Here is a 22,944-nt window from a genome sequence, read left to right as displayed (position 1 = left end):
GTCTTCATACGAGCAATCTTCTGATTTTTTGTAATTGTTTGCTGACCAAAAAAAAGTTTGATGCACCATAGAATTTTTTTCGAATGCGTAATAGCCATGAAAAAGTAGCGGCGTATCATGTTACCTATAGCTTGAGGCGTTGATTCTTTATGGGTGACAGACAGACATTGCGCTACAACAGTATTTTATTTTGATTCAGTATGTTTTTTTTGAGTATTTTTTAATTTTTGTTTGTTTTACTTTGTCAGTTTTTTATGACAAGTTTAAAAAACAGCGGTGTTTTATAGGCTTGTTAAGGTCAAAAAAATTTGTTCGTGATCTGTTGGTGATATTTGCTCACATAATATGGTTTGCGAACAAGAGTTTCTTAATGTGTTCATCGATCAAACGGTAGTTTTTCAATACAGAATTCCATTTTCACTGACATCTAGGAATCAGTGTCACCATTTAGATGAATTGAGTTTGATCAACCTTTTGAACGAATGTGACATCCAGTTCTTGCTAAACCATATTAAACTATGATAAAAACGTGCAGAAAACCCAATTTAGATTTTTCTTAAGCCAAATTCATGATTCCGATATTCGAAGATATTGACAGAAATTTTTTGCTTTGTGGTTTTCTTTTTCTGAGTTGTTTCAAGTTTTATTAGCTATTTTCAGCAGAAACGTTTTATCAATCAAAGATATTGGGGTTCATATAGTATATAGTAATTTATGATAATTTGAAAACTGCCAATTTGCCCATTTTCGGACAAATAACGCACAATATTTTTGGTGCTTGTAAAGTTCATTTGGTATGAAGTGAGCTGCTATGTTTTATCCAAATCTTTATTAGATTGTAAACATATCCACTTATGTTTTGGATAAATTGTTGGAGAAGTTTACCAAAACGCCAGAAAAAAAAACAATTTTTATTTTTTTAAAGTTTTTTTCCGTTTTTGGAAACAAAAATTACTTTTTCATTTTAAAAAATTGGGATATGGATAAATATATACCCATGTCTTGATACGAGCAATCTTCTGTTTTTTTTCTTCGAATATTCACTGACCAAATAAAATTTTTGATTCATTGGGGAAATTTTGTTGAATGCGTAATAGCCATGAAAAAGTCGCTGCATATCATATTTCCTATTGCCTGAGGCGTCAAATAGTTCAGAGTGAAAGACTGACATTGCGCTTTAATGAAACAGCATTTATTAGCAAAGGGGGAGTATCACAGAGTCTAGTGCGCAGAAAAACAGTGGTCATTCAATAAGCAGAAGGGTCTAAGAGCAGAATGGGTCCAAGAGCAGGAAAACAGAAAAATATCAACTTTTATAAGCTAATCGGTAAATTAATTATCAGAAGTGTCAAAAATACTAAGTATAGCCAACATTTCAAGCATATTTTGATTACTTTAATCAAGAGTTTTTACGATTTTTATCAAAAAACCATGAAATTATTTAATTTCAAGCGTAATTTATTCATTCTCTTGGTATTTTTTGGCGATTCTAGTTATTTTTTAATCATTTAGCCCGTATAAACCAATATAAGTCAATATTTTTCTGTTTTCCTGGTCTTTACACATTCTGAACTTCGACCATTCTGCTTATTGCTCCACCTCCCGAAAAACTATCCCCTGAGATAGTCAAAATTTAGCAAAAGCTAACATAAAAAATAAATAATAGATCAAATACGCACTGCTTGGGCAAATTGTAATCAATCACTGCGTTTCACTCATCTCTATTTTATTTGGCTCAAGTGTAATGGTATTCGGGACATTGGTTCGTTTTGGCTACGTAGTCGGCAGTGTAAGAGTCTATTTCGGCGATTTAAAGTTATCAGCGAGTTTCCGCTTTAATAGTTTGATCAATTGGGTCAGAGAAGGTCAGTAGTTTCAAAAAACCTTGATAAGTTGTGGAGAGAGTATATAAAATTATTTCAGATCGAGGCCGCATGATTTTCGCATCTAGCTTAAGAGCGAGGTAGCGTTTCACGGTCAGAAAGAATCAGCAAAAAGATCTGTTTTTTTTTTTATCAGGAGTCAACAACGGTTAATCGTTGAGAGCTGAGTAGTTTCGTATGATGCGTCATTTTTCTCAATCATAAAAGCAATCTTGCATTGCTAAAAGCTTGAGTGATTGTTAAGTTCAGGTTTTGGAAGAGTATTCATGATTAGTTAAATAATTTCTTGATGATAAACCTACACCATTGACATAAATTTTGTCTTTTGCCATATTTCTCACATAACTGCTAACGGTTAGCTCAAAACAGTATTTCATTTTGTTCTATCTTTTTTCACTTCTTGATCTTCTTCTTCTTTTCCGCATCTTATTTTTCCTCTTCTTCTTTTTGTGTTATTCTTCTTCTTCTTATTCTTATTGTTCTCCTCTTGATCATCAACTTCTTTTCGTGTTCTTCTTCTTCTTCTTCTGCTTCTTCTTCTTCTCCTTCTTCTCTCCTTTTCTCTCGAGTATTCGCCATTTTAGTTTCTTCCTTAAAGCGCTCTGTATCACCCTGTGTGCCGACCCAGGTTTTCTGCTGAAAAAACTTTTCTGCAAAATGGACATTCTTTCGTTGATGGAACATATTGTTTTACCAGAGCATTTCTTATCGTGATTTTTCAGATTTAGTTTTACGTGAAGCTGGCTTGACATTTTTTGCATGCGTTCACTCTCGTTTACCGTGTGTTTTCTCCTTGTACGTGTCTTTATACCAGGTCTCAAGTTGAGTGTTCGTTTGCCTTGTTCAGGCTCACTGTTAATTCTTTTGGTTCGCTGTGATCGCTCGATTTTATCTCCTTCCCAACCCTTCTCCAGCAACTCCTTCCAAAGTTCCAAGTAAGACATCCAATTCCTTATTATCGCTTTCCAGTTTTTCCTGTTCATAGCGTTGTCTTTCATCTCTAGCTGGTCCACGCTTGTCTCACACATTATCTTGATCCAGTGTCTAGAGGTACATCGATACTTCGTGTTCGGGTTTCAAGCTTCTTCTAGCTTGTTTAGCGAATTGGAGGTTACTTTCGTTACTCTTTTGTCAATGGGTATTTGTAACCTGGGTCCTAGTCCTTCCATACTTCCTTTTTCTATTTTCAGTTGGATTGATATAAGGTGAAGTTCTTTTCTCACGTTCAATCTCTTTTTATTGTTTTGTTTCCTTTTCTTTTAGGCTTGATTCTTACAACGCCACACATATCGTTTAGAACTCCACACGCGTACTTAGAACTCCACAAATATCGATAAAATTTGTCTAATTTAACCTGTATTCTAATGATTTCTGATACTGTCTATGTGCGTAATTGGTCATTGAACAACTTGGTGTTTTGTACTACCGTGCCTATCACTCGTGCTTGCATCCTTTTTGTTTGTCGTGAGTTATTGAGAGACTTTTTGACCTTATGTCAAGCCCCCAATCCGCATTGGATGCGTACTTTAGCATATTTTGACTAAGCTGGCCACACGTTTAACAATCTGGTCTCTGCAGCACTGTTTTCACCCAGTGTTACATTTTTCTCTTTTCTTTCATTTTTCTTCTCTTTGAAGAGACCAATGACTCTTTTGGTAAAATTTCTCGTGTTGTCCATGCTTTCCATTGTTGCTGTCGTCGGCAAACAAGATGTACTTCAGCGTTAAGTGTTTTGCTTCAGCAGTCCTTCTATCTTTTTGCTGTATCATGCATGTATGGTTGGGTATATACAATAGTTTCAGACCATTGTGTTTATGCTGCTTTTCTGCATCTCTCAAAGTAATCTGATGAAAGATAATAAAAAGTAATTGTGAAGAAGGGCATCCTTTCCTCAACCCTCGCTGTGGTATCAACTTTGAGCTCCTCGTTCCCTTTCAACTTGTATTCTGTTATCTCATGCAGGTCCTTCAGACCAAAAAAGTCACTTCCATGCCCATTTCCATGATCTTCCTAACTAGAGATCGGTTGACTCCTCAATTTGCTTGCCATAAATCTAGAAAACACGCTCTAACTCTGTTCAGACTTTCGCTTTCGCATATCCTTCGATTGTCTTCAGTGGTCTGATCATTATTTGGGTCGTGTCAGCTGTAAATCTGTTTTTTCGGAAACCATATTGGTTATCATCTCGTTTCCCGAACTTTTCACTCCAGTCTCTGAGTCTCTTAATCGTGCTAATCATAGATAACAAGCCCACTCCTCGGAATTTATCAGGGTTGTCTTTTGCACCTCTTTTATGCAACGGGATTATGTATCCCACCTTGACAATGTCGGCCATTCGACTTCTTCTTCTTCTTCTTCTTCTTTTCTTCCTCTTTGTCTTATTCTTGTGTTCTTCTTTTTTCCTTTTTCTTTTTCATCTTTTTGTTTCTTCTTCTTCGTTTTATTCTTGTGTTCTTCTTTTTCTTCTTCTTCCTTATATATTTTTTCTTCTTCTTCTTCTTTTTCGGCTTCTTCTCCTTCTTCTTCTTTTTCTTCTTCCGTTCTTTTTCTTCTTTTTTTTCTTCTATTCTTCTTCTTTTCTTCTTCTTTTTCTTCTTCTCTCCTTCTTCTCCTTCTTCTTCATCTTCTTCTTCTTTTCTTCTTCTTCTTCTTCTTCTTCTTCTTCTTCTTCTTCTACTTCTCTTCTTCTTCTTCTTCTTCTTCTTCTTTTTCTTCGTCGTCTTATTCTTGTGTTCTTTTTCATCGCCATCTGCTTCTTGTTCTTTTTCTTATTTTTTTTTCCTTTTGCTTGTTGTTCTTACTTTCCGTTTTCTAAATCATAAAAATTGCCTAGAAATAATGTACCGGTGGAAGAAGGAGGATGGCATCATCTTTCCCACCCGCAACCTGGATGACCTGACGATGAACTTCCTCTCCATCGAGCACAATGAGTCGTTCGTGGGCTACGAGATGGGCAACTTCTCCACCCTCTTTGTCCACATCAAGTTCGGAAGGAACATGTCTTCCTTCTTCGTACAGGTATGCTTGATTCTCTATTAAAGTTACAGGAAACAAAAAATTAAGGGGAGTGCGTTGGTTTGAAATCATATATTTGACTTGGTTTGAGGCAGGAGTTTTTATGAGGAAAAGTGGGATTGGAAAAAAATGATTTTTGGCTAGTCGTTTCGGAAAATTTTCAGCCTTCATGGAAAACTTTTGATGTCGTTCGAATCATGACTTAAAGGGCCTTAATATAATATATCACTTGACCCATTCCGATGATTATTTGTGCTACTTGATTTTGCATGGAAAACCAGATGAAAAAAAAAATCAGAAAAAAATAAAACACCCGAATACAAAATTTCTCAACATTTTTCAAACGGTCGGAACAATTATTAAGTTTTTCACCTGGTAATACGCTATTTCCACCACTAAATTTGATTCAAATCATTTTGAAATCAATTTTCAACTCGAATAAATTGTTGCCAATGCGATGTAACAACAGAAAACTGGTGAAGAAAGGCCATCTTTTAGCAGAATGGCTGTTTACCAGACCAAATACAAAAATTCGATTGTGAAAAAAATTTCATTCTTTTCAGATAGTCATTCAAAAAACACTGATTTATGAAATTTTTAAATTACATTACAGCAAAGAGCAATCGAAGCATGTAGTTTGAGTTAAGAATTCGTCGACAACCAAAGCTTCCGATTCCTAACGTTTCATTTCAGATAAAGTATTTCCGAGGAAGGTTTTCAGCCTTATATAATTTTTTGATCCAGATCTCAATTTTTTTAAAGTATGCGCTCCCCTCGTCTTGACATTATTGCGTTTCATCTAAAAACAACATTTTTCAGTTTTCCAAACTTTGGGTCTACAGACTTCTCATCCTGAAAAACTACAAAACACTCAAAAAATCATCCTAAATGAGTGTTTCTAAAATTGATTCTAGTTCTGATATCCTCAACTGATATAAATGGCAAGTTTTGGATAATTTTTTCAATTTCTGAGATCAAATTCCTGAATATTCGCAGAGCGCACTTGCATTGTGAAACAAGCAGTCAGATGTTTTGATAAATTCAAAATTCTGCGGACAAATGGTATGACATCAGCAACGTAACGAGTAACTATGTCCTCGAGCATAAACAATCAAATCAGACCAGCTTGAGATTTTCTTTCTAATTATTTTCACTTTTTACCCACAAGAGCACAAACAACTGGAATTGTCCCCTATTTTGGTGATCAAAACTAAAATAAAATTAAACAAAGAGTAATAGCGACCTTTTAGCCGGCCACAAAAATTAAAATGTTCTTTCTCATGATGTAACTGTGATATCACGTCACATTCAAAAACCATGGTGGCTTAATTTAATCTCTAGTTACAATTTTTGCAGCCCTTGTTAAATTTTGGGTGTGCTCGCGCCAAAACTTTTTGCATTTTTTGTATATGACAGACAACAATTTCAGTGTCGTCCTGCTGAGCAACTGGAAAAAACATGTAGCTGCTTTCTGTATTCGATTTTTATGTTCGCAGTAGAATCAGTTTCAATTTATTTTCCGAACTTTTTACCACGTTGTTCGCGCGATGTTGATTTTTCTAAATCAACTACAGTGCGGATTTAAATTAACCGGACAAAACGCGTTAAATTTGAAATTTTAAACGTGTTTTTCTCAAATTGGATTGAGTTTAGGTGAAAACTTATGAAGGCAAAACTTGCTTAAAATTTTAGCAGAATTAATATGGTGTAATTTGTTTTGCGAAATTCGGGCCCAACATTTTGCCCCAAAAATGGGTAATTTTGGCTTTTCTGAGTTATTCAAAAGTTACGCCAAAAAAACAGGTCGATCGCAGACACAATTACGTGAAGGTGAGCCCCTTACGTAGCGCAACAAACTTTAAGAAGGTTATATTCTCTAAAAAAATTGCAATCCGTTTAAAAATTGTTTTTAAATAAAAAGTTGGTATTTTATATAGTAAAAACGATCTTTTTTGTCTATCAAACAAAAATAAATTAACTTATACAATGTTTTGGAGAATATACATTTCATAAAATTTGTTGCGCTACGTAAGGGGCTCACCTTAACGTAATTATATCTGTGATTGACTCATTTTTTTTTGCGTAATTTTCGAATAACTCAAAAAAGCCAAAATGGCCCATTTTTGGGGTAAATTGTTGGGCCCGAATTTCGCAAAACAAATTACACCATATTAATTCTGCTAAAATTTTAAGCAAGTTTTGTCTTCATAAGCTTTCACCTAAACTCAACCCAATTTGAGAAAAACACGTTTTAAATTTCAAGTTTACCGCGTTTTGTCCGGTTAATCTAAATCAGCAGTGTATAACTTCTATTGAAGAACAGACCAATATCGTCGATTTTGAGCTCATTTTGTAAATTTTTACAAAACAAACTTGAAACTTGAGCTCTCTCACCTCACCGCTCAAGTTCTCACCCCTCAACTTTTTTAACAACTCGATTGAAAAAAGAGTTGGTTGACCAAAATGAATGTTGTAAAACTGTACCGAAGCTTGACTTTTTTGGTGGGCAGGCGTCGAACCCCTAAAGAAGGAGCGTCGCCCTACTGTTATGTATGCCCCTATTCCACGCGCCACAAATTCCAACCATTAATCATAGAAATCCACAGTTTGGATAAACAGCGAGGTCATAGAATATCGAGTGAGTGATTGCCAAAAATTTTCCGCCAGAAGTTTAATTCGCAGGCAGAATTTTGACAGGAAAAACGCCCCGTATGAAAGTTTATCACAAGCTTCTTACAATATTTTTAAGAGAAAATTATTTGACCAGCAGTTTATTCACATTGGCACCCCCTCATAATTGTCAATCATATTGTCATTTTATTATCATGCACAACAAAATTTTCAAAAAAATGTAATTTAGTTGATTTGAATTGTATCGTACTAGTAGTGCAGCTATTTTTATAAGGATTAGTAGCAACTTTTAAATTTATTATAGTTGGTTGTAATCGACATTTTCTCAAAAAACAATTTTCCAGCACTTTCGATACATTTTTAATCTTCAAAGCTATTCTATTAAAAGTTAAAGCGATAAAATCCATGTTAAATTGAACATAGTTTGTTGTCATAGATTTTTCTGCCAAAACTTTTCTTCAATTTAAAAACTCTGTAATCTTTTATTCCGCTGTAATCGACAATAATGACTTATGATCTTTTTTTTCTGAGATGGTGAAACTTTATAGCACAAGTCAATTGCTAAGTTTGGTCGCGCCGGTCACGCCGTTTCCTGAGCCGCAGGGTCGCACCGTCAGTATCCGCATCGGTCGCGAAAGTCGCGCCTGAGTTTTTCGGTCGCAAAAGTCTGGAAAATGCAACTCTTGGTCACGAGAGTCTGGACATACCTAATTTGAGTCGCGATGTTTTGGTCGTGCCACCTCCGCTTCGGTCGCGAAAGTCGCGACGGATCATCATGGTCGCGAAAGTCTGGAAAACTCAAGTTTTGGTCGTTAAAGTCTGAACATGCCTAATTTTGGTCTGGAAAATCAGGACATGCCTAAATTTTGAAACGAAAGTCTGGACATGAGTCGAGTCTGAGACCTCGACCCGGGCATCAATTGCAGACAGTCAAAAAATCATCAAAGTTGAGACTTTACATCAAAAACTCCTTCTACTTTAATAATGTAAATTCAACATGTGAAAAAAACATGTGATTTCTACAAGTGTTTTTGCACATGTTATTTGACACATGTGTTTCTACGTTTTGTTTCATGTAAATTTACATGTTTATCATTCTATATGTGACAAATTACATGTTCATTTTTTAGAGTGAATGTTTTCATAACTTGAACATTGTAAATGTTAGGTTAATGTTTTTTTTTGATACGTGTAGAGAAAATGTTACTTAGTTTTTGCGTTGCTATCTATCTAGAGTTGCTACCTTTCGAGTTGTAAAAGCGGGTAGGAGTGGATAGCGAGGTAGCATGGTGAGTGACGGCGTAAGTGTGAAAAATGGGCAAGTAAGTGTGTGTGTTTTTAAGTGCAGAGGGAGGTGCTTGTGAGCAGTTATGGGAGGCCCAATAAATAAATGTATAAATATATAGCGTTGTGTTGAAAAAAAAAAATTTAATTTTACTGAGATTTTCATTGCAATACATATTTTTCTGCCCATTTGTTGCAATATTTTTGCAGTTATTTCTCTTATTTTTAGGGAAACGTAGAACCTAATCTTGCATGCAGGCCATCAATTAAATTTAGCCACATGAAGATTTACTGAATAAGATCAATGGAATCATGGAAAAACTTTCAATTAGAAAAAATCGGCCATTCTCCGACAGGAAACGAGCCTAAAACTGATTTTACGGTTTACTACGAGGTGGTCTGGTGCTTTTACGATGCGCAGTCGTTTTTTTTGAGATAAAAGATGTTCTGGACAACGAAGATGCAGAATTGAGGGAGTTGATACCATAAGTCTGCGATAAGTTCTAACATTGAAGGAGTTGACGAAAAAAAGCTAGGTAAGCGATTAGTTCAAAAACTGGCACTGAAACCTTTCAATAAGAAATTGTCGAAAATTTTCCGACAGAACTTTCATTCCCGGACGAAAATTTGGCAGCCAAAACCCATCAAATGACTATCAAGCCTCTCAATCTAAAAAAAAGTGCTTTCTAAAAGTCAACCACAGTTTTTGGAGTGAAACACCAGTGTCAGAAATTGTATGATATTTGGAGCTTCCCTAAATAAAAATACAGAGAAAAAATGTTCATATGTTTTTTGCAAAATTTTAGTAATAGCTTTTTTTAATTTTCCGCAAATAGTTAGTTTATTGCTGCGTTACTAGAAATAAAATATTTGATTTTCACATGAGCAGTTAATTGCAACTATTTTCTAGGCACACCTGTGTTTGAGTAAAAGACGCTTTTAAAGGTCGTTGTTAAGGTTGAGGTTGTTAAGGTTGATGAGGTTGTTAAATGTAAAATACCAATAAAAAATATTTAAAATTCGAGTTGTTTGTGAGTTATGTAGTATGAAGCAAAATTTGCGAATAACTTCGCAAAAAGTTTGTAAATAATACAAAATTTTATAACTCGTTATACAAGATTTTAATTTGATTATAATTAATTTTTTTGTCTGAAAACAAAATAATTTATAACGATTTTAAAAGCAATTATATGTATGGTTTTAATCCAATAAACAGGAACTTGTAAATTCCTTCAACTGGTGTAATGTAGTTGTAAGGTACTTGAACTTGTAAGGTACTTGAGCTGGTGTAAAGTACTTGAACTGGCAGATAGTTTTTACCGTTCTGATAATTTTTTTCCAGTTGATGCAAAATAGGAACTAAATTCCTCAGGCGACGTATACTTCTTTATTGCTTGCCTGAAGTTTTTGCTTTTTATTTCATTAATTTTACTGCAAACTTTTTTCATGTTGATTTTTGAATTTGATTGCATTTGATTTTGATAGTGTGTAGCCTTGGCTTTGCAACAAATTAGTTAAACATGCTTATTTATTTTTGCAAGTGACAGTTTGTTTTCTGTCGATGTACTTTTTTATAGCGGTAGTAAAAGCTCTTTTTTTGTTGCAAGCATTTCTCACTATTGTGTGACCCAGTTTTTCTCAAATGGAACAATTTGTTTTCTAATTTTTTTGGAATGTATTTGTTGGAATATTCTGCTATGCTTTTGATTAAAAGATTCCAGTTGTCAACCATGTTCAAATGCTCTAGTAAGTTAGTCTCTTTATTTTTGTAAATTTATCCCAGAACCAATTTGCTTTCAATTAAAAATAATCGTTTTCTAAACAATTTAATGGTTGTTTCCAAACTTTAATTGGTTCCTTATTGCTCTGATTAATGGTTTTGTTGGAAGTCAATTGAATTGAGTGATGATCCGATATATTAATGGCCTCTATGTTAGTTTCAGCATAAGCATTTGCAAAACAAATCAAGGCAAGTCGAACTTGTTTCCGTATCTCTGGTAGTCTTAAGATCATTGACAGGTTATAGATCAAATGTTCTGAGAGTGTTTTTTAGACTGGACACGTTGTTGTTCTTTCATGTCAATGTTAAAATCGCCGCACAAAATATACATTTTTTTGGTTGCAGTTTCATTTATGCTATGTACTCAGCGAGCAAATCAAGGAATTCATCTGGCTGTGGTGCTTCGTATAGTGTTTTATGTACGAGGGAGATTTTTCTATCGATTTTGATTTCAATCGTTTGTATTTGCAATTGCAGGCCTTTTATCAAACATTTTTAATTTCTATAAGCAACTCCATCTCTGAGTTTTTAGAAACTCCACCTCCTCCCCGCAATCTGTTAGTCGCCCTAATCGGATGAATGTTTCCAACGAAAACTGAAGGGTTTCGACGTCGTCATTGAGCCACGTCTCTGTAATCGCAATTACTAATGGTAGACTTTTCGTGTTCAACAAACCCATAATTTAATCAAGTTTTTGATTCATTGGTCTAGTGTTCGACGAAAAAAATCTTGTTAGATTTTTTTAATAGTAGTTTTCATTGCTGTTGCTTCAAGATTTCAGTTTTGCCATTTTAATGACCTTTTCGAGGATTTTTTTTGTTCAGTTAAGATGATTATTTAGTTGAAAAATCATCACAAAAGTGCATAGCCTGGAAAAAAAACATAAACAAGCAGGGTTGTTGAAACAATTAGATGTTAAGTCTTTTAATCCGATTATTTGTTTGTCGAACAGAGACATCAAAGCTTTGACAGATGCAGAAAACCGTAATACTAACCTCTTCTACAGTACAATAAAAAATTATTGCAAATTTTAATTAGTTTTTGCATTCAGAGCCTAAATGATCTATGCTAAAGAAGAAAAGCATGGAATTTCTTTTCTTCACTATAATTTTTCTTGAAAGCAAAGCATCTGAGAACAAGGTTGATCAAAAAATCGCAAATACTTATTCCAAGAATAAACTTCTTATTTTTTTTAAAAATAGAATTAACTTTTGAAACAATTCAGTATTGCATTAGTTTTTCCTTTATTCAGATAATCTGTTATACTGCACTTTTCTCGAACTAAAGTTGATTTGTGGTAGCAGAAACTTATTTCATTGTTTTCAAGTTCCTGCTTTACATCTTTAATGATAGGCGAACCAGAAAATCGCAACACGTTTTATTTACTTACCCAATTTACCGGAGGGAGTTGTTGTATGACCGATGAAAAACAAGCGATCAAGTTTTAGCAGACTTTTGTTTACGCATGCTAATTTCTAACATGAAGAGAGCCATGAGAGGCTTGAAGTCGCATCCCCGCAGCTGTTTAGATTCTTCATTAGAAACAAAAAATTGTAACTTTTTTATTCGAAAGTGAAAATAGATAAAATTTTCAGTTGAATACGCTTTCCCGACCCGTAGTTTTCCGGAAAAACCAAATCGCTACTCAAAAGATCTGTTTGTTTTGTTGTTTATAATTCCATAAAATTTTATCAAAGAACACAAATACGCCCAGGCACTTTTACCTTGAGAATAGCTTTGAGAAACAAATAAGTGATGCCAGATCAAAACTAAGCAAAAAATTACAAAAACTCGATTTTGCCTGTATATAACCGAAGCAGTGTATGTTTGCTAAATGTATCAGAACATGCCTAATTTTGTTGATAATTAATCCAAATTATCATGAGTTAGCAGTCTCATTTTTTCCAGTTCACATCAGTGTGTTTTCACTTCTCCATTGCATGCTTCTTTTGATCAGGCGATAAATTTGCGTAGAAGCGACTGATACGTTCTTCATCTCTTAATGACGCAGCAGGCCTTTTTTTGTTAGAACGTTCTATCTCTCCATTGATGTATTATCATTTTTTATCGGGGATTTTCAGTTTTTGCAATTGCTACATGCTTTTTACTGGCACGTATGTTGGATACCCATCACCATTATTTTATTTAACTGTTACTACGCAGTTATTCGATGATGTAATATATCCTAGGCTTGCTATCTCGTTTCGTAAATTTGTTTCTAGCGGAGGTAGTTTTGCGTTAAAGTAAGTAATCAGACCATGTTATGGATTTTGTTTCCAAACATTCTTTTTCGTGCTTTGTAGGTAGTGTTTATATTTTTGTTTATATTTTCAAAAAACACAAACTTAACAATAATACTAGGCAAAAATTTATGAGGAAGCCTTTCATAACCTGGCAGAATATGGTAAGTCCAATTTTTTGTTAATATTTCAAATCAATGGCTTTCATAATTTTAAACGTGTTATTTTTTTGTAATTTGAAGCGATCAAAGAAACCGACTGAATTTTAGCTGCTCATTTTGCTGTCGATAAGTAGATTTTTTTGCCTTCCAGATACAGTAAAAGTGCACTCTTAAACTTTTGTGGCTCGAAAACTAAGTCAAACTTCACCAATTGTCTCAAAAAGTTTTGCTGACTTTAAGAAAGCTTTAAAGAAATAAAATTTTTCGACTTTTTTATATAAAAGTAGAAAAAAAATCATTTAAATTTTTTTTCTTTTTAATTCTTTATGAATTTTTGGATTGCCTTGGATATCAAGGGTAGACGATAAGGGATCAACAGACCCCGTTGTCTATCCATTAATTCATTTGATGATATATTGTTGATCTGTTAGTTCAAAAAAAAAAACGATTTTTTTTCCTTAGGCATTGTAGACTTTCACTCCAAATACAAAGAGTTTCTTGATATATCCAAGAATCTAGACGCATTTAATTACTTCTAAAAAAAACTGAAGTTTAAAATACATCCTAATTACTGAATAACAATAACTGTTTTAGGAACTACTGAAATACTATGTTTTAGGGCACTACACAGCGACCAAAAAGCCGATTTAGTATCCGCTCTGGTCAATGATATTGCATGAATGTATAAAACTGATCTATGTATAAAACTCTGATGTGCATATTTTTGAATGAAAGAAATAAATTTCTTTCTTTCTTTCTTCCGTTTGTTTCTTACTCTTTAGGTGTTCGCCCCTGCTGCTCTCATCGTGATGCTGTCTTGGCTCGGATTCTATATAAACCGCAACTCCACTCCTGCACGCGCTAGGTAAGCTTTTAAACGAAAAAAATTCTGGTCAAAACTTCAATCGAAATAGATTTGCAGCTGAGAAACTCTATCGAAACGAAGATTTGACAAAACAGAACAATTTTAGACTGAATAAAAATGTATCTGAAAAGATAATGAAAGGTCAAAAAGCTCTTTAAAGGATTTTCAAAACCAACCTTTTCTATTTATTACTTATTTTTATTTTTACAAAAATGAACAATTTCACAGAATTTTTGAGCGTCAAAGAACTTATCATAATACTAATTATAAGCATACTAAATAACATAAATGTGTTAGCAAAAGCGTTAAACCGAACAATGAAATCTGATCAAGACTTTTCAGCATTGGAGTTACAACTGTGCTGACGATGTTGACTCTGGCCTCGCAGACTAACTACAGTCGCAACGAGGTCATCATCCAGTCCACCACGGCATGTGACATCTACATCTGGTTCTGTTTCACATTCGTGATTGCTGCTATGATTGAATTCGCTTTCGCCGATTATTTCAACAAGCCGAGATTCCGACCAGCTTCGAACATCCCACCGACTCCTCAAACATCCCCAAAACCCAGTTCGGAACATGTTCGATTCCAGACACCCTTTCGTCGAGGATCCCACTCACTGTTTCTACCACCCGAAGAGCCCTCGCGACCCAACTCACCGAATAAGTCGACTGACAATTCGGAGGGCAACTGCGAATTCGTCCGTCAACGTCGCGTCAATGGAACCGAGACTGCTGAGGAGTCAGCTGCGAGGCGACGAGAGTTGTGGTCCCGAGTGGCGACCTACGTGACTGTAGATACAAGAGGCACTGCCACGAATGTCGATGTAGTTTCTCGAGTGTTGTTTCCGATCGCGTTTTTTATTTTCAATACTACTTATTGGCTCGTGATTGTTTTGCTGTTCCGACGAGTAGAATGAACCGAAGTTCGAACTGAAATTTTAAAAATGGTTAATTGTTAATTATCGAAAAAATAAACCATTATTCTCATCATCTGATAAGTTGAGGTTGAAACTGTCAAACTCAGTTTGAAATGGGAAGGGCTCTAACGATGGTTTAAATGTTTTTGAATCGATACTCTTCTACCTTTTGAATTCAAATTTTGCATTTTTTCTCGCTTAAAAGAAGATTAATGAAGAAAGAGACCAGTTGCCGTAGCTTTTGTTCCAGAACTCAATTGTTATTGAAAAAAACTTGTTCTCTACATTGGCGCGACCCACAAAATTTTCGCGAGCAGCGCGACACCCATCAAAAAATCCGTGGCGCGTCTACAAAACTTAGTATAAAAAAGGTGTTGTTTTTAAGTTGCTTGCTTCAAGTCGGGTAAAGCTTGATATATGTTTTTTTTCTTAAGCAAAAATGCAAAATTTCAATCCAGTATAATAATTATTTTTGGCGTGACAACGTTTTTGCAATTTTGATCTATGGTCTGCATGATCTTTTGTATTTGGATCAAAATCTATTTTATTTGATTTTATCATTTTGTACCAAAAAATTTTATCACCATAATGGATTTTAAAAAGTTTGTGTATCTACTCGCCGCATAAAATTAATTTTAATTTTGATGATAGCACAACTGTAAGGCTCTTTTTCCTTCCCACCCCCACCTCACACGAGCTTCAACTTATTAGTGTAACGAGTGGTTTTACGAGGTTGAGTATGAAGACCAAAAATGTTTGTCGTGGCCTTATTAGTCTGTATGTAAATTTTCATAACAATTGGACAATGTGGTCAACAAATTTACATGTAAAAATTTACAGGTGGGGGGGGGAAGGAAAAAGAGCCAACTGTAATTGCAGTATAATCGATTATTTCGTCTTTAACACTGATTGCAGGACACAAGCAGCTTACTTAGGTCAGATGGCCTTTGAGATGGTGAATAACACGCCCCCCTGAGAGCTCCAGGCTTGATACTCTCTCCACAAGTCTCTTTCAGAAATTTGACTGAATAAAAAACATCAAAAATTTATAATTCTTACTTTTTTCGAGCTATCAGATTATTAATACTACATTTTTTTCGAAACAATCAGATTATTAATGAAGTATTTTTCTGCATACCCATCTTTGGTAAGCCACTCGTTACACTATAAAAATGATGCTTGAAATGGCGCAAAATAGAAAATGAGCCAAGAACTGGGTTAGCTTTTTGGATGGATTGATTGAAATATTTTTTTTTCAGTTCAAAGATACTCTGTATATATATGCATATGAGTAAGACGTACATTTTAAAATGAACCTTTGTAATTTCTCTGCCATAAAACACGTGCTCTATTTTCATTTTAACCAGCTGCTGGTGCAAATCCGTCCCATATTTCTAATAAAATTGGAGCTGGGGACTCATAAGTTCAAATTTAGTTCAATAGTCTCTCTCATACACTTTTCTAAAAGTTTGTCTAATAAGCTTGGGTTTTTTCAAAATCAAATTTAGTTCAACTTTTTTTTAGATAGCTCAATATCTAAACAATTACAAGATTTACTACGAAAAAAAACCTGAAAATTGTGTTAGTGCGGTTTTTTCTCCAGAACACCCCCGGTTTTACAGAAAATGCTTTTCATACAACTCAATACTATGACAAAAATGCTCAATTTTATGCACTGAAAAAAAATTGTTTTTTTTTTGCTTTCCCCACCAGTGAAATTTTACTGGTAAATTTTTGTTGGCATTATCGGATTGTTACGAAAAACCATATGTGGACTAAGCAGGCTATGACAAACATATTTGGTAAAATATTGCACAAAAATTTTTGCAAAAACCCTCGTTGCACCATCAAACTGATGAAAATGGACATGGGTGGGGGAATTGTATGAATAAGCAAAATGAGCATTTTTTTCATATTATAAAATTTTTTAATTAGCATTTTTCCCCCATTTTGGAATTAAATAACAAGTTTTTTCATCCTCTGTATTACAAAAATTAAGTGAAATTAGCAAGAGCAATTTTTTGTACTATAAAGCTATTTGATAAGCATTTTTTTCATTTCTCTATGAAACTGTATGAAATGCAAAACACTAGGAGACTAAACTGTGCACTGGATAGGGCCACAATTTTGTGTATGTAAGTTCCTGGATTCCAGAGATAAGTCTTGAAACATGTTACAAAATGTAAGCGGATTCTATTTACAAAACTTCCGTGGACTCAACGTACAAATACCTGTAAGGTAAACTTTGTCGGCACATTTGTTGTGTTGCGGATTCCACAACAAGCGAATAGAGCTAGTTGTTCTGGACTCCGCAACTGTAAATGGATTCCACAAAATGTAAGTCGAATCCGCAAATGTAAGCAGACTCTGCAAATGTAAGCAGACTCCGCAAACTGTGAAAACGCTCCGAATTTGGTTTTTTACTGAACTTGCTCAAGAAAAAGTGAAAGCTAGAGCTGGAATTCTTATCTATAGCAAAGCCGTTTTCGAAAGCCAACACGTAACTTTTGTCAGTGGAAACCACGAACAATCTTCAAACAATGGTTAACTAAATAGGGGAATGTTAGCCTTTAGTATTTAGGATAAAAATCCCAGCAAGCATTTTTTGGGATCATAGTTTTAGAAACACAACACCGAATAAATTCATTTTTTGGAGTTAATATGTTGATATTTGGAAACAGAGCGCACAGATTTTTGCCGAGTTAGGTCAGTACTTTGGATCCCACTAATCCTAAATGCTGATTTAGTTGGTGGAGAGTGACTTCAATTCGTGAGGGCATTATTTGAGACGAGATGAAACAACACACCCAGTGTACACCCTAGACATTATATGATAGAGTGGTCCCTCAAAAAAGTAACTATAATAGGCAGGTCGGTCCCGCATGCATATAGCATTAAATAGTTTGAAAACTAATCTGTGAAAAAATTATTCATTTCAAAAACCTCGCGAAACCTCGAGTCAGAATAATTTTTGATGAAGTATTGTAATAACAATATTGCTTAGATCAACAAACGTGCTCGCTTCAACATATTTTGCGACCACCTTGCTTGTGATTCCGTAGTAAATAAAAGATATAAATTATATGCTACTACATACTTACATACATGTTAATGAAATCCGGGACATGTTGCGGAGTCTAAAAAACTATTTGCGGATTCTGCGTACAATTTGCGGATTCGGCTTACAAATGCGGGTTCCACAGGAGTTAATTTCAGCTATACACATTTCTTACAACTTTTTTTGTGAATTTCAAAATCTGTTCCGGAATCCGCAAATACTGCTGCGGATTTCACTATTTCGCTAACTTTTAGAGCAATTTTGAGTGGGACTTTGTTGTAGGTTTTTATTTGTGGAAACCAAAACAGCGAGGAAAATCACAGAAAAATAGCAGTAATGCGAACTCCGCGACAAGTCTGATTTTGATTTGTTGCGAAATCCATTTACAATGCACAGATCGCACAATTTGGCCTCGGAATGTAAAAATGTGTTTTCATGTTACGTGTTCCATCCAAAAACACGAAACTCAAAGATTTCTAGGGAAAGCCCAGAGTGTAAGTGGCAGTTTTCACGCAGATCAACTGCATCTGGCGTTGTTAGCCATGTAATTGAAACATAAAAATGTCACTCAGAGTTTTATGCTAAAAACGTAACTAATTAGCTATGGCTAGGAAAATGTTTCTTTAAAAACTTTGATAGGCCAGACAAGAACCTTGTTTTTTTTACAAAATAGATTTATCTTAGCATATTAAAAAGTATATTATCATTGTGTCCTAAAAAGCACTCTCTCGGTAATTTTTGATTATCAGTGTGAAAAACGCAACCTAGACTACGTTAAAGTCGCAAAATATCAAATTTTTCCGTCAAATGTTTAATTGAGCAGGGAAGCAAAATTAGAACAGAACAGGGATAAAAAACTACCTCAAAATTGTATTTTCTTATAAAAATGCATATCATACAATTTTAGTTGTTGATTTAGACAATGAACATTTTTTTAAAAATATTTTGTATGCCAAAGTTGCTTCAAGTCACCAAAACTGCCACTTATTTGTATTTATTGTTTCTGTTTTGATCCAATTAATGGTAAATCTAGAAAAAAAAATGTTCTTTCATGGAAATTGTATGACAAGCATTTTTGCATAGACTCCATATAAAAAATTGTATGATAAGCCTTTTTCTTGTATAAATGTCAAACCGGGCTTTCGTTTTAGTTTGAGGATATTGATAATCTGTTATGATGAATAACTGATTTTTTTCTAAGGTTTGAAGGTTTGAAAACGAAGTCTAAAACTGAAGTAAAAACGTAACTTGCTGTCGCTCTAACAAGATGCTGATTATGTTCTGTTTTCAGTAGCTGCTTCGTTTGGCTTTCAAAAATTCGACTACTGTAATTTTTTCAAAGATTTTCGGCAAACCTATTCAACAATGTAAAGGTTTTTGATAACAGTTTTTATCTCAAATTTATATTTTCTGAAATAATGTTGTTTCTGCCCATTTTACTGAAAATTTAAAGTTTCTGCCTATTACACTAAATAGTCTACTCTTCAGGAAAAAGCACACAACGCAGCTTCTGGAATGTTGGACTACAACTGGCCTTTTTCTCCCAAGAAATTGTCGACATACAAGAACTCCTTGGACGTCGTCCAACGACACCACAAAAATCACCGCCTCGTTTTCTGCAAGCATAAATAAGAAGTGAGACAATCACACAAAGGAGAGATAGCAAAAACAAGAACCAGGAGATAAGGATCAGAATCGAAAACGTATAGATGAGAATGTAGCATAGGAGTTTATTATACGGTTCAGTGCCAATGGGTGAGGCCGGCATGAAAAACCCGTTTATACATCTTCTTTTAGGACAGAAAGAATACAAACAGCTTCGGCAGAAAGTACTTAAGATAGAATTACAGATAAAAACAACCATGCCTCTCATTGGAGAATCTGCTGCACCAGAAAAATTATAGCCTCGGAACTGTATAATTTTAATATCGATTACATTCTAGGAAATACGATTTTACTGGGCATGCTTTGAGACTTTTTATTGATCAATAAGTAGAACTTGTTTCTGTTGGTTTCTAAGTTATGCGTAGACAAGACTACCTGAGAAAACTAAATTAATTTTTTTATAGATAATGGTTTAAAGGTGCGAATAAAGAGGTTTTACGTTTAAAAAATGGTTACCGGTAGAAAATCCATTGCATTGGATTAAAGAATTTAAGTATTTTTTTTGTTCTCCGCTTAATGAGACACCTGAAAACGGGCCTTGTTGGCTTAATGGTGTTCTCCCAAACGATTCTAATTTGTATTTATAAATTTTTATAAACACCTTTGTAACTAGATATCGTTTGGAAACAATTTATTATTATTATATTATTATTACACAAAAAACGAATTTATTATAGAAAATATTCATTCAGAATTAGTCGAACTACTACCCTAAACAGATTTTGAAGAACGCGATAAGGAATGGGCCGGGACAAGTTTACAGCACAAGGACACCTAGAGAAGCATACGTAAATGACACAGGAAAACAGAACGAGATTGAAGTGAACAAAACGATGAAGCGTCATAGTCAAGAACACGCACGCTCATCGAGGAAATACTTCCAACATACAACAGGAACCAATGGGATTTGTAAACCAAAGGAAAAACAAAATACCGTTCGGCAGGGTTCAAGGACGGGAATACACTAACTTTTGATTAAGCAACCGAAATCAACCGTAAGAACGAGCAACGAGTCAGGTGAGCCAAAACAAATCAAGCACTGCTACAAATGTCGGAACGCATTCTCGGCAGGCCACTTTTAAGCAGGTCCAGCAAAAGACAGAATAGAATCGAAAGGCTGAAGAAAAGAACATTTTCTAAGAGTCTGCCGCGCACAACGATTATAAACTACATTAACGAACAAGGCGACAAAACGGAAAAACAACAAACGGACCGGGAAGAAGACGAAGCGATGGGAAACTCTAAATCAAGACAACTTCTCGATTATGAGAAAACAAGAGAAAATTAATACCAAAAATTCAGTGGAATACACAATTTGCCTAGCTTCAAATGAGTATATCTTGGACCATTGAGCAGACTAATAAGCCCAATTGAATCAGGCGGTGAGTTGTCCAGCCAGTGCCCTTCATAGTAGTTGACGAGTACAGAGCCAGTAGATAAGTGCGAAATCAATTGCCAAAATATGGAATCAAACTACCTCAAGAGAAACCAAAACTCCAAATTTTGCTGGAAACCGATAAAATCCATGAGTCGCACCCGATAATTGCAGCATGGGTGTAATAATTGCCGAGGGTTTTGCAGAAGATTTGGTAGATCCAGAAATTACTTGGCGAAAAAAGAATTTATAAAAAACTACTAAGTCATTCGGCGGAAAGGGTGCAGGGTACCCATACGTCTACAAGCAGTGGCAGGACATGAAAAAACCTCATTGATTGCAAACATACCAAAAAAGTTGGACAAATGTGGTGACGAACAATTCATAACCACATTTTTGAAAAGTCAATCAAAAAACTGGCCCTACAAACAAACCAAGTCAACAAATAGACAGAAACAATTAATAGACGATCAAACTTGAATTTTTATTGGGTAACGAGTCCAAAGCAATCAAGGCAGCTGTAAACCTTCGTCTCACCTTTCAACTTACGCTAAAACCCACTAGTTAGGATAAGCAGAGGAAAAGTATTTTCTGTCTAACAGGCGAGAAGGCGACGGGGACTTACCAATTTCGAGCAGAGTTCTATGCATGAACAGATTTTTCAGCTGAGTTCTAAAAAGCAACTGACTCACTCAAACTGCAACAAAATGTTTGTTTTCTTAGACGATATCTCAGTGGTGACCAAAGGACAAAAACGCGAATACGAAACGGCGCCTAAATGCGTGTCAGTGAAATTAAATAACAAAAATCTGGCCATTTCCTTGAATAACTTTAAACTTTCCTGCTAAAATTTGATTAGCCAAGATTCGAAATCAATGCGGATTGGATATGGCCGCTGATAAAGAAAACACCGGTAATCAAATATCAGCAACTATCTAAAACGTAAAATCAATTGAAAAAAAAATGGTGTCAAAACAAAGTATATCCCAAAGTATATCCCAAACCTGACGGCCAAAACAGTTCCTTTTGAATCGTTGTTTTAAAAAAAATGGAAGAGGAAATTGAATGGGAAGAAATTTTAAAAATATATCAGACTGGTTGCGGTTAAAACCAAAAATACACTTCGATCGAATCCGAGTAAATGGAGTAATGTGCAAATGCAATGGAGTAATTCAATAATTGGATTTGGACAAGGATTGGAGCAAAACTTGCGTAAAAATGGTATTCGTATTTCATACGCATCACGTTTTTTGAGTAACTGTGAAGAAACATACTCTACAAACGAATTGGAGTATTAAGTGTAGCTTATAGGTAGATCACTTCAATTGATATCTATACAGAAAAATCTTTACAACAATTAGCATCAGAACGGTTCAACCGATGATAGCAAAATATATTCACCGACATTGATTTTCAGTTTTGACAATAGTGGACTCAAACTGGGAAAAATTGACAAAATCTCCAGAAACCCAGTCAAAAAGAGGCTACCAGCAATTGATGACGACAAAACTGTGACTGCTAAGCTTACCGCGTTTATATCAACGCTACAAAGTTTAGACCGTTTTGTGTAACATAAATTAGCCAATCGGAGCGGAACGCTAACAAAAATGATCGACAAGAGCGAAAAATAGCGTCAGCTAGTTGACTTCATCCTAAACGCTTCAAACAAAAAATTAGCTCTGAATTTCAATAGTGCTATTTATAATGCTAAGCTCAACACTGCTAATGCACTGATGGTCAACAAATGCCCAAGCCAGTGAAACTACCAACAAAACGCGGACCCAAACAAAATTTCCACTAAAGCACTCATGCCCAAAGACTGCCCTAGCTATTGAGACTACCAAAAACACGCGGTCGCAAGCAAAATACACGGCCACACAAGCAGAACAGGAACAACCAATAACCATACAAACAATATGGACCTGAAACTAATAGAACTAGGAAAAAACGTGCGTAGGAGGCACACCAACTGCTGATGGCTTTCGATAAAAAACGCCACCTGCTAATAAAAAAAAACAGCTAAGGAACTATAACGGAGGAAGGTACGCCCCTATTCAGGCTGAAA

At 35.0% G+C, this 22,944-nt stretch overlaps 3 protein-coding genes across 3 annotated transcripts in view; 2 read left to right on the top strand and 1 right to left on the bottom strand.

The window, feature by feature from the left end:
* The window catches only part of LOC134853982 (gamma-aminobutyric acid receptor subunit pi-like), a 57,661-nt gene extending 42,688 nt beyond the window's left edge, over positions 1-14,973 (top strand). Inside the window, exons 5-7 of the mRNA XM_063870017.1 lie at positions 4,717-4,901; positions 13,777-13,859; positions 14,202-14,973. Coding sequence (XP_063726087.1) covers positions 4,717-4,901; positions 13,777-13,859; positions 14,202-14,781 — 848 coding nt within the window. The 3' untranslated portion in view covers positions 14,782-14,973. The remainder of the gene's footprint in view (positions 1-4,716; positions 4,902-13,776; positions 13,860-14,201) is intronic.
* LOC134854647 (uncharacterized) overlaps positions 1-22,944 on the top strand; it is a 350,978-nt gene that overhangs the window by 49,850 nt on the left and 278,184 nt on the right. The gene's annotated exons all lie outside the window — the stretch shown is intronic.
* The window catches only part of LOC134854648 (transmembrane protein 208-like), a 412,118-nt gene that overhangs the window by 232,582 nt on the left and 156,592 nt on the right, over positions 1-22,944 (bottom strand). The window lies entirely within an intron of this gene.

This window comes from Symsagittifera roscoffensis, chromosome 9 (genome assembly GCF_963678635.1).
Source record: "Symsagittifera roscoffensis chromosome 9, txSymRosc1.1, whole genome shotgun sequence".
In the NCBI taxonomy this organism is placed as follows: Eukaryota; Metazoa; Xenacoelomorpha; order Acoela; family Convolutidae; genus Symsagittifera; species Symsagittifera roscoffensis.
Note: the sequence above shows the minus strand (reverse complement) of the source record. Positions and strands in the feature narration are given on the sequence as shown.